Genomic DNA, 12,698 nt, shown 5'->3' on the forward strand with positions numbered 1-12,698 from the left:
AAGACCACAACTGAGAAAGATGTTCTTTGGCTTGTATTTGAGGTTTATTACACTTACTTCACCTGTTTTTAAAGGAATTGCAACTAAAAATCTGACTTCAAATGGAAAAATTATAACAAAAACAAAGTTCTTTGAATTTTAAAATTTGATTGTTCATTTGGTGTCAAAACTGCAAATACATGAATCACCTTTAAAAGGAGTTGCAACTAAAAACTGATTTCTGATTTTGAGAAGACGACGAGTGTAACGTTTGAGTGGCTCTATTATGATATCCTATTCTGTGCAGGTAATTAACTTCGCTGTAAATAGAAAAGTCTAGATCGGGGCTTATAGAAAATTCCAAGCGTTGGCGTTCATGTGCGTTCAACCATATTATCTATGCATTCAACTCGTAAATACGATCTTTACGACATGACTTGAACCCAGAGATTTGAGTTTAAAAAAAGCGTTTTAGAAGAATTACCCAATCACTGATTGATCTGCAGAGACTGACACTTCAATGAGCCAATAGCCGTGCCGCCTTCAGGTTGCGCAGAATGCGCACGCGCCTCTGTGTGTCAGCGAGTGAACAGACGAGAAAGAGCGAGTGCAACAGAAACTCTGGGCATTAAACGATTTATTAAGAGAGAAAAGTGACTAAATATAAAGAAAGAATTTTTGAGTCGACGCGATACCTTTGTGAAGCTGTCGTCGGAGTGAGAAGAGGATGTGGCAGAGAATTAGAAAGGCTGGCTGATGCAGGCACGGAGCATCTTCCCATAGGCGGAGTTTGACATTGGAGCCAGGGGGGGCAAAAAAAAAAAAAAACATGCTAAATAAACACATATTTATTTTTATCCCAAGAAAAAACAGTAAAACAATACACTGATATTTTATTGCCTTTATGTCATTGTAAACAGCTAGAACTTCGCATTAACAGCCACTTCGCGTCGCATCTTCGTTATAGGATCATGAAATGTGGACCACTTTTGCACTGTTAAAATATTATCTTCAACCTTAAAGTTTTCTTTCCTTTTTTCAAAACACATTCTGGCAATGATAATGATTTAAAAACTAGTTAAATTTCGCATTTATACTTCATGAATCATTGAAAAAATTTTAAGACACGGGATTAGGCTACCTATTGGTTTTGATGAGGGGAAAAAAAAACTTTACGAGTGCGGATTAGAACCTCGAACCTCCCGAGTCCTGGATCTGGACCATCACTGTATACACGAAAAAGGGAGTATATATTTTATATACTCACTATACACATGAAAAAAGTGCTATACTCTGACATTGTGCTCATTTTTATTTATGCAATAAAGGGCGTATACTTTATACTCACTATACTCGGACATTGTGCTCATTTTTATTTATGTACATCAGGAGCTACAGAACATCGTCTTTCAAAACATGACCTACTCGAAAGAGAGAAAAAGAATGAATGCGTACCCAGCACTTTTGAAAATGCCCTTTCGAGTACGTCTCTGTCCCCAGCACATTTCAAATTGACGCCCATTTATCGCAGAAAAGCTTCTCTCAGAGTTAGATGACACAATCGACCGAGTGAGCGATAACTTAAAGAGATTGGGGTTGGTAGTTTTTTTACAGCCTTTTTAAGAAAATGCGATTACCCGTTTCAGCCACTGGGGGGGCAACGCTCCCCCTGCCCCCCCGCAAACTCCGCGCCTGCATCTTCCATGTTTAAACATACATTATTATCTTGACGGTTAGTCACATTTCAAATATCAACTTGATGTTATGATAAGAGAAGTGTTGCAAACTCGGTGTAATAGTGTGTTTGCATAGGCTGCGGTCACAGCGCCAGGTAAGTCAGGGCTAATTTGCACGTGGGTTTAATTAAAGGAGACCCCCGGCGCAAAATGAACCTTTGGTCTAATAACACATTGGTAGCTAGTCGACCGTTCTTCTCTGAGATTTGTTTTCATGATAATCTAATGTAAAGACTTTTATCTCTAAAAACTGTTTAGCGTATAACGCTAGTATATGGGGGCATATAATAAGTAAACAGAAATCGCTAGTTAATACCACTAACAAGGCTCAAAATAGCCCCACACTATCACAGTAACATAATGAGGCTCCATACATGCAAAACAAAACATTGAGAACTTTGTAAGTGTACAGACCGTTTAATAAGAAGATATTTTATAAAGACCGTCCACTTCGTGTATACAGACAGGAGCCATCTTAGAAACAGTCTCGACTAGTCGAACCATGAACGACGTGCTAAGTCAGCTTAACTGTATGAAGTTCGGTGAACTGTATGAACGGTGTTCGTGGTTCGACTTATCGAGTCTGTTTTCCAAAGATGGCTCCTGTCTGTATACACGACGTGAACTGTCTTTATAACGTATCTTCTTATTAAACGGTCTGTACGCTTACAAAGTTCTCAATGCTTCGTTTTGCACGTAGGGACCCTGAATATGCTACCGTGTAAGTGTTGAGCTATTTTGAGCCTTGTTAGTGGTATTAACTAGCGATTTTTATTTTCATTACTCTATGCCCCATATACTAACGTTAGCATTATAAGCTAAACCGTTTTTAGAGATAAAACTCTTTTTACATTTGATTATCATGAAAACAAATCTCAGAGAACGGTTGACTAGGTACCAATGTGTAATTAGACCAAAGGTTCATTTTGCGCCGGAGTTCTCCTTTAAGGATATAACATTAAATACATTTGAATAATCTGATAACTATAATAATAGCTGCCATGTGAACTTATGAAATATTAGACTTTGTGTGCTCACCTTTTTTTTTAGCATGCCTTTTTTTGCCACTTTTCAAATTACATTATATATTGGTTGTTTTACTTTTGTACAAGACGCAGGAAACCACAGAAGATTTCACTGTGTCGTATTGTGTAAACTGTGATAACTTGATATTCTGTAAGTTTCTTACACTGTTTACACACTCAGCAGGGATGAAGTACCAACTGTTCCATATTTATGATTATGGGCGGAGCTATATGACATCACTGCAGATGAGTAAGTAAAACACAGGAAGCTTCACCAAACAGCAGCATTTCAGAAGAGGACTGCGACTGATCAAAACTCTCATGTCACAGAAAAGGCCACATCCCGTCGCTGATGACGAGACAGGAAAAAAGAAGAAACCAGAGGAAGAGATACAACAGCAAGATAAAGGTAGGTTGAAAAATTTATTAACTGAATTAGGTTATGTCGCAAGCTAACTTTAGTTGGCTAGTTAATTAAAATAGCCTAAGTAGAATACCTAGGTAATAGGTGCAACTCAACGTACATTCACATCACATGTAAGGACAGCTGTAGAGTCACACTGCACTTACTAGTTCATTATTGTGTTTTAAAGCCTGGCCTGTTAAACATTTAATTTGCACGCTTTTTCGGAGCATGAACAGTTACAGTGGTTGACTTTTCTGTGCGCCAAATTGATGCAGTGCGAATGTGGTTGTACTTTTACGTACTCTTTAACAGGATGCGATCAGGTGTGGTGAAGAGATGAGGTCCCATCTTTTATGGTAATGGCTTTAGTGCCTGGTTACAAATCAGACAAAAGGACTTAATTATGTTAGTCATTTGAACTGAATTATAACGATCATTAATGTTTTTTATATATACTAGTATGTAACTATGTTTAATTTCACATATTTACTATAGGCTACAATATCTGTCTGTCATTCTATAAAGCTGTGTGTCCTGTAAAAAAACGCTATACATATAAATATAGTACTTGATGGCAGAAAACTAGATTTCCTGCTTTTATCTTATCTTGTACATAGTAGCTGTAGGCCTAAATAGCAGAGGGTTTTAGCATGCTATATGAAGCTACAACATAGTGAGCGCAACCAACAGACCCTCCCGACATAGACACCTGCCTCCGATCCACCTGGGACTGATTTTAAATGGGCCTCCAAATAAAATTCTGCTTTGGGCCCCATTAAGACTTGGGCAGCCCATGCCTTTTTATGTTGTCTTTTATATATAAAAAATACATTTTCATGATTATATAAAATGGTGTTGTACAAAATGGTTAGATTTGCTGTACTGTGGCTCACAGAGACACATCTAGTGCTCTTCTGCAGCCCAATAGATCGAACTACCGCCGTTTGAAGCACATGGTGTCAGACTGGCAGTCAGAGAGGATGGAGGGACTTTTCTTTGAGGTCAGAGTTGGTGATGGAGGGACTTTCTGTCAGAAACGGCTGCTCGGATGCCTGCTTATGGCATGAATGACTTCTTGACAGTTAATTTTTAAGTTATAAAAGTTTTTAACAATGCGATATCCATTTTAGAACGCAAACTAAATTACCCAGTGAACGTTCCTGGTTCCATGGTCTGAAGAGGCTGAAGGAGAGAAATGGCTTTTTAGCGGGACTTAAATGCAGTCGGCCCGCCCGTTTCAGTGGGCTCGAGTCAAGTCACTTCATTTACGTAGATTATTTCAAAGCAGCTTCACAGTTATAATACGTAGAAATGACTGTAACAGATTGTTTAGGCTTTACAACAGCGTTAGGCAAGGCAAGTTTATTTATATAGCACATTTCATACACAATGGCAATTCAAAAAAGTGCTTTACATGGAAGAAATTAAAATAATCAAAAGAAATCAGAATACTTAAAACAGTTTAGAATAAAAAATAAGAAATAATGAAAAATAAAAATTATGATAAAAATAAAATACAGTAAATTAAAACCATTTAGAATAAAAATGAAGTACAGTAACAGTGCTCATTCAGTAAATGCACAGGATAAAGTTATTTTCCAACTAAAGTTAATTTTGATTGATTCACTTCAATTGCATATATTAGTACATAAAAAGTATTTCGCTTACTCAAATCTAAGCTTTAAAACCAATAAAACCAGTTGTTTTTTTTCCCCCCGAAAAAGCATGACTAGTTTTTTTCCACACAGTGCTATCAAGAATCGTTAAAGAATCGGATCGATTATCAGAATCGTTAGTGCCATTGATATTTATAAATTCTTATCAATTCCCATCCCTAGCAAACGATTATTCGTTATGTCTGGCCAAAGCACAAACCCGCGAAACGCTGACCGGTGCATCACGTGTTCGATACACAGGTATGCGCGTTTTAATATACATATGCGCTGATGTGTAGTCCTTCAAACTACAAACAAACTACATGTCTGGTCTTAAAAATGTATAACACCGATTTTTTTTTTCCCCGCGTCTGCCTAGCTACGCGAATAGGAATTGTCCCGACAACGTTTTATCTGTACAGAAGTAAAGGGAGGGAGGCCTTCACAGGGGAGAGACTCGTTCAGGACACTTCAAGACTGCGTTGTTGTTGTGTACACACTCTTAGAAGAAAAGGTTCAATCAGCGCTACGTATTTGGATCCAGTCGTTTTTGTAGGCAATATACTTCCTGATTTTTAAAAGACGATATCTCTGCTTACACTGAACTTTCAGCGCTGCAACTTTACAGATACTGTTCATGCACCAACAGCAACATTACACACTATTTAAAATGAAAAAAAGTGAAATCGCAGTCAACCCCCCCTTTAAGTGAACCGAATTGAAAGGGAACTATTAATATAAAAGTTGCTCTATTCAGCCATGTAGATGTTATTTTGTCATTTGTTTTGTCAGCCATGGCGCCCTCCAGTGGTCCTCCAGTGTTCTGCGACGTCTGTGATGAAAGAAAGCAGAAAGCAGTGAAGACCTGCCTGACGTGTCACATCTCCTACTGTGAGACTCATCTGGAGCCTCATCTCAGAGTCCCACGCCTAAATAAACACAAACTCATCAACGCTGTGGAAAATCTGGAGGATTATATATGCCAGAAACACGAGAGACCTCTGGAGCTGTTCTGTAGAGATGATCAGATGTTTGTGTGTCTGTCCTGCTCTGAAGGAGAACACAGGGGACACAAAACACTTCCTGTAGAGGAGGAGAGTCGAGAGAAGAAGGTAAAGAGATACGAACAACACTTAAAACAAAACACTTCAACCCTTATAAGATTTATAACCCTTATAAAGATTTAACAAAACTGTAAAAAAAAAATATTTTCATGATTTGTAATCACAACATTTTTTCTTTTGTCAAATCAACTTAGATCATTTATGTAGTTCAGATAGCATAATATTTTGAGTTTCTGGTGATTAAATTAATCTCTTTCATTGTATTAACTCAATTTTTCCATTTCAATGAACTTAAAAATTTAAGGCAACCAAGTTAAACCAACAATATTTTTTTTTACAGTGAAATTGGCTCTTCCTGGTTACTTTTGAACAACAAGAGTGTAACTTTTTTTTAAAGTGTTATAAACCTGAATTTACTGAAGCACACTGTAAAAAAATAAGTCACAAGTTGTTTTTACATAACATTAACTCATCAAAATATTTTAAACAATTTCAACTTTTAATTATACAAGATTCAACTCGATTTTTTTAAGAGTCAGTTTAATATAATTTAAGTTGAAGTGACTTGTCTTGTACCGCGATTTGGACGTACTAAAAATTTTAAATCAGCAATTGAAATTTACATTAAAGTTTACAGCGTAGTAACGATACAATTGTGCGCTTTTGGGGGATTGTAGGTGATTTAGTTTATAGATCTTATGTAAATTTCTCTATTTCAGTATAATTTGAATGAGCAAATTGTACATTTCGGAACTTAACTACAGTATAATCTACACTTTTATAATTTTAAGCATTGCTGTCATCGGGTGCAAACAGAACAAGACAGGGCAAGGTTGATTAAATATGATAAAAACTGAAAAGTACATGTGACACAGGACTAAGACTAAATGTATAAGTCGCTTACTAAAAGCCACAAAATTTTGAATTTATTTGGGCTTTTAAAAATACAACTGTTTTTATCTGTATGTAGACTAATGTTCATCAGATGATCCAGGACAGAATACAGAAGATTCAAGAGATCCAGAACTCAGTAGAGCTGAAGAAGGTGAGTGGAGGTTAAAACATATTTCAATCTGCTTAATAAAGTTTCTCAATTAAATGGATTAAACTTAACTGGTGGACTTTCTAATCATTCTAATATATAAAAAAAAACACACAAAGCAAGAGGAATCCTCCAGTATTGAGCTCTTCACTGATCTGATCCGCTCCTTTGAGAGATGTCATTCTGATCAGCTGAAGATGATGGAGGAACAGCAGAAAGCAGCAGAGAAACAGGCTGAAGATCTCATTAAAGAGATAAATCAAGAAATCACTGAGCTGAAACGGCTCTCACACACTGACGATCATCTCCATCTCATACAGGTCTGTCAACATATAATACAGGACAAATTAATCTAGCTTGATAATTTTATTTGTACCAGTCTTTTAACCCTCAGGTGCTCTTCGGTCATTTCTGACCAAAAAATGTTCTGTTTTAAATTTCTAAAAATCACAGCTTCATCGTAATGTTACGAAACTTGGTGACTTTTATGGCATTATGTATGTGAACACACAAAAAAAATATGAGGTCATGATCCGAGCAATGCTCAGTGGTCTTAAAAGAAATAGTCACACTTTTGGTCTTTGGTCAAAAATGACCCCCATAGGAAATGAATGGGAAATTGACAAAAATTAACACATTTTTATTTGTTTTTTTAACTTTTTTTTAATAAAAACTCATTTTTGAGATTGTTCCAACTATAAATTCAAATCCATCAAAAAAAAAAAACAAAAAAAAAAAAGTGGTCATAAACATCTGGGGAATTCACATGCCTCTCCATAGAGAGCTGTACATGCCATCTAGTGGTTACACCATGATTCTACACTTTTTCTCTATACTGTAACCAAATGCTAATTTTCTTCAAAAAATTTTTTTTTCTGAAGGCCTAGACTCTATATTAAACTAAAATACTGCATTAATCATTTTTTGAAAAAAATAATATATATATATATATATATATATATATATATATATATAGAAAAATATATATATTTTCCCATGGCAAAATAGGCAATAAATATTGCATAAATATTAATAAATTCAATCAAATTGTCTCAAAATACTAAATTACAAAGAATAAATATTATAGAACAAAAATAAATTGCATTGGTTTTACTGGGATGGAGGAAATTTAATTTTTAGGTGTCCGTTCACTTTTGACCAAAAAGATGACAAGTGTGACTTCGAAACGAAGAGCACCTGAGGGTTAAAACATTGTACAAAAGAAACTGAATCAGTAGTTGTAGTAGACTGAATACGCTTGTGTTGTGTGGGAATAACCTGTTGCAGTGTAATATTCTGTCCTGTTGGATAGTCGGGTCATGCTGGTGTAATCCTGCAGTTATTAGCAAACAGACTCTCCTGCATTCCTCTCTCTTTTGCATGTTTTTATACCAAGTTACCACAGAAATAAAGTCCAATTTGAAAAATTAGCTAACTGTGTTATTGTCACAAACTAGATAAACACAAAGAGGGCTAATTAGTTCAGACAATCTCTTTAGTGGATAATTTACTAGATACACAACGAAGAAGGCAGGAGAAAGTACACCACATCTATTCACAGACGAGACCGAACGATGAAACGCAAACAAACAGTACAACTGTTAAAGGAGTAGTTCACTTTTAAAAAAAACTCACATGTCATCCAAGATGTCCATGTCTTTCTTTCTTCAGTTGAAAAGAAATTAAGGTTTTTGATGAAAACATTCCAGGATTTTCTCCATATAATGGGAACCAAACGGTTCAAGGTCCAAATGAGAGTTTCAGTGCAAACTGCAAACTGTTCAAAGGGCTTTAAATGATTCCAGACGATGAATAAGGGGCTTATCAAGCGAAACGCTCATTTAAAAAAATAAAAACAACAAAGTTTAAGTTTTATAAGCTCAAATGCTCGCCTTGCTCTGTTCTGTGATGCGCGTTCGTGACTCTCCTGTTCGAACTCGTTCATCAAAATGAACGAATCTTTTTTCGTATCATTTGGTTCCAAACTAACAGAACCGTGACAGTTAGAAAGGTACTGTGTAAAATATAGTAACTTTAAGTATAAATTAATAACATATTTACCAGTCCTCTTTCCTGCTGTAGATGTGCTCATCCCTAGACAGTCGTCCACACACTAAGAACTGGGCTGCGATCAGGATTGACTCTGATGTGAACTCCCTGTATAGTGCTCTGGCTCAACTGAAGAAAACTCTAGAGACAATAATGGAAAAACTCAGTCCAAATGGTATGTGAATATCAAATACAGATTTTTGTCAGTAAATAAAGTATTTTTTTCACGGAATATTATGGGTTTGGTGACGGCGGGTCTATTTTTATATGCTATTGATGCTGCTGGAAGAGAGAAACTCACTGTTAATTTAAAATTATTGCCATAATTAATTCATCATTATATTGTCATCTGTGTTCTCAGGGTTGATGTGGGCTCAGTATGCAGGTACAGTGTGATTGAAACCACTTTCTTCAATACACTAGCAATACTTTGGTATTCTGCATAGTACGGAGGCGTATTGCATTCACTTGAAGAAAAAAAATCTACTCTGTTTTTCTGAATTAACAAGTTAATTATCTCAGAATTACGAGATAATTTTTCATGGAAAAGTTTTTGCTCTGTTTTTCTGAATTAACGAGTTAATTTTTCATGAGAATTTTTTTTGCGCTGTTTTTCTGAATTAACGAGTTCATTTTTAATGAGAAAAATTTTTTTTTTTGCTCTGTTTTTCTGAATTAAGTTAATTATTTCAGAATTACGAGATCATTTTTCATGGAAAAGTTTTTGCTCTGTTTTTCTGAATTAACGAGTTAATTTTTCATGAGAATTTTTTTTTTGCGCTGTTTTTGTGAATTAACGAGTTAATTTTTCATGAGAAAAAAAATTTTTTGCTCTGTTTTTCTGAATTAACGAGTTAATTTTTCATGAGAATTTTTTTTTGTGCTGTTTTTGTGAATTAACGAGTTAATTTTTCATGAGAAAAAATTTTTTTTGCTCTGTTTTTCTGAATTAATGAGTTAATTTTTCATGGAATTTTTTTTTTTTTTGCTCTGTTTTTCTGAATTTAAAAAATGTCCATGAAAAATTAACTCGTTAATTCAGAAAAATAGCGCAAAAAAAAATTCTCATGAAAAATTAACTCGTTAATTCAGAAAAACAGCGCAAAAAAAAATTCTCATGAAAAATTAACTCGTTAATTCAGAAAAACAGAGCAAAAACTTTTTTCCATGAAAAATTATCTCGTTATTCTGAGATAATTAACTCGTTAATTCAGAAAAACAGAGTAGATTTTCAATGCAATATGTTTCCGTAGTATAGCACTGAACAAAATTATAAATGCAATACTTTTGTTTTTGCCCGCAACTGCATATTTTAGTGTGGACAGCCTAAGGCACACCTGTGCAATAATCATGCTATCTAATCTAACCCTGTGAGGCGGATTGATTACCTCGGCAAAGGAGAAGTGCTCACTAACACACATTTAGACAGATTTGTAAGCAATATTTGAGAGAAATATGCCTTTTGTGTACATAGAAACATTTTTTAGATCAGCTCATGATAAATGGGGGCAAAAATAAAAGTGTTGTTCAGTATATATGCTGTACATCTGAAAATGTTTGTTCTGAAGTTGATTGATAATGTCTGATCTCTCTCAGTGGATGTGACTCTGGATCCTGATACAGCAAATCCATTTCTCATCCTGTCTGATGATGGAAAACAAGTCAGTCATGGAGACATTGAGCAGGACGTCCCAGAAAACCCAAAGAGATTTGATAAGGCTCTTTGTGTTCTGGCAAAGCAGGGATTCAGTTCAGGGAGATTTTACTATGAGGTGCAGGTGAAGGGAAAGACTAGGTGGATTTTGGGAGTGGTCAGAGAATCCATTAACAGGAAGGAGGCGATCGCACCGAGACCAGAGAATGGATTCTGGGCTGTGCTTTTGAGGAATGAGGATCAATATAAAGCTTGTGAAAATCCACTTGTCTCTTTATCTCTGAGAGTGAGACCTGAGAAGATTGGTGTGTTTGTGGATTATGAGGAGGGTCTGGTCTCTTTTTATGATGTGGAGTCCAGATCTCATCTCTACTCTTTCACTGGTCAGACTTTCACTGACAAACTCTATCCGTATTTCAGCCCATACCCTAATGGTGAAGGTAAAAACTCAAACCCACTGATCATCACTACTGTGGTAAAATAAAAAAATCAAATTTGAGAAGATTGCTGTTTTTATTAAAAAAATTAAGCCAAGATTGCTGTTTTTATAAATAAATAAAAATAAGCCATTTCCTCTCTCTCCTCTCCAGCTGTCAACACTGGTTTGCTTGTGGAATATTGTGGTTTTTGGTTTATATATATTGAATTAACTGCAGCATCTGAATAAAGACAAGCGTTCAATTCTATAACTGATATTGTGTATTAAACAGCTTTTTAATTATGCAAATACACATCTAGATGAATTTTAAAACCGACAGACGGGATATAATTTAAACATGGAGGATCTTTATTGTTGAATTAAATTAATTGAGAATGAAAATAGCAGTGTTCTAGTACTCGAGACTCGGTCTCGAGACCATATTTTAATGGTCTTGGTCTTGTCATGGACTCGTGTCCATTTGGACTCGGAATTGACTCGTACTCGAACATTTTTTTTTTAGGACTCGGAATTATTCCCGAGTCCACTCGAGTTCAATTAAAAATATCTTTCATTATTATTAATGTATGTTAATAAAATATGTCTTTAAATTGATTGACACGCCCAGTGATTGGTGATTTTCTAGTGCGCAACTGCGCATGACAAATTGTAATAAAATTACTTTTAACACCACCTACTATGTGGCCTTTTTACCCTAAACTGATCATATTTTTTAAACTCTAAGTAAATTCAGTAAAAAAAAAAAAAAAGGATTTCTCTAAGTAAATAAAAGTAAATTAGGTGATCAACCCTCACTGGTCTCGGTCTCGACTCGGACTCGACCGTCTCTGGTCTCGGACTCGACTCTCTATGGACTCGGTCTTGAACCGGACTCGACTCTCTCTGGTCTCGGTGTCGACTCGGACTCGAGTGAGGTGGTCTCGACTACAACACTGGAAAATAGTGAATTATTATACAATGTAGATGACTCTTACATATTCTTCAAGAGAAGCGAGCGCATTAGAAGGTGTTTTTCACTTCGCTTTGACCACAATATCCACGAATCCGTGCACCTGAGTGAGCTGACGGCAGTCCATCGACGCCAGGAGCTTCTGAGAGCCGGAGACGGCGGGAACAAACTTCCCCATCAGGGTAACCGTCGCAAGCTTCTCCACATCACTGACACACACAAACACAAGCTCTACTTTCTGATGCTCTACATTCCCAATCCCTCTGTGGAAAAAAAACACTTGAGACGGCAAGTTCTGGAATGTAACGTTAGTCTTTATATTTGAGATCTAAGATCGAGAGAATACATTTTGACTCTTCCTCACTTAAGCATTTTATGACGTCAGAAAACTTCATATAGTGCACTATTATGACACTTTATTGATCCAACCAAAATGCAACGACATGTGAAACTGTTTTGTCCTTGGTATACATCACAAATAACGACTAGAGTCTTATCGACTTACAGTGATGATTTCTGGGGGGGGGGGGGGGGCAGCTTGTGCCAGTCTTTTATTTGGGGTGGCACTTGATTGTCAAAAACTACTATTACTAAAACTCACGCACGGCTCGTCAGGCCATAAACAATGTATTGAACTCCCTTATGACACTAATAATGTCTAATTGATAAATGTGGGAGTGCAATGTGTCTGGCCACCATG

The 12,698-nt window shown here is 36.0% G+C and overlaps 1 protein-coding gene across 3 annotated transcripts; it reads left to right on the forward strand.

Annotated features, from left to right (window-relative positions):
* Positions 1–1,673: 1,673 nt before the first annotated feature.
* LOC120471206 (E3 ubiquitin-protein ligase TRIM39) lies at positions 1,674–11,179 on the forward strand. Of its 3 annotated transcripts, XM_039660973.2 has the most exons (9): positions 1,674–1,711; positions 2,925–2,990; positions 3,071–3,149; positions 5,594–5,913; positions 6,836–6,910; positions 7,027–7,227; positions 8,990–9,131; positions 9,318–9,341; positions 10,553–11,179. In XM_039660973.2, exons 4-9 carry the CDS (start codon positions 5,596–5,598, stop codon positions 11,092–11,094), a joined length of 1,302 nt encoding a protein of 433 aa, XP_039516907.2. In that variant the 5' UTR covers positions 1,674–1,711; positions 2,925–2,990; positions 3,071–3,149; positions 5,594–5,595; the 3' UTR covers positions 11,095–11,179. The 3 variants fall into 3 exon arrangements, with proteins under 3 accessions (XP_039516907.2, XP_039516905.2, XP_039516908.2); XM_039660971.2 differs by having other exon boundaries at positions 2,925–3,149; XM_039660974.2 differs by lacking the exon at positions 1,674–1,711 and having other exon boundaries at positions 2,922–2,990.
* The last annotated feature ends 1,519 nt before the right edge of the window (positions 11,180–12,698 follow it).

This window comes from Pimephales promelas, chromosome 20, assembly GCF_988280905.1.
Source record: "Pimephales promelas chromosome 20, fPimPro1.hap1.1, whole genome shotgun sequence".
Lineage (NCBI taxonomy): Eukaryota > Metazoa > Chordata > Actinopteri > Cypriniformes > Leuciscidae > Pimephales > Pimephales promelas.

Bases quoted from the DNA above. Each gene is read 5' to 3' on its own strand.
- LOC120471206 (XM_039660971.2), top strand. From the start codon at position 3,062: ATGTCACAGAAAAGGCCACATCCCGTCGCTGATGACGAGACAGGAAAA. The intron at 9,132-9,317 runs GTATGTGAATAT...CTGTGTTCTCAG, and splicing joins GGAAAAACTCAGTCCAAATG to GGTTGATGTGGGCTCAGTAT. The intron at 9,342-10,552 runs GTACAGTGTGAT...GATCTCTCTCAG, and splicing joins GATGTGGGCTCAGTATGCAG to TGGATGTGACTCTGGATCCT.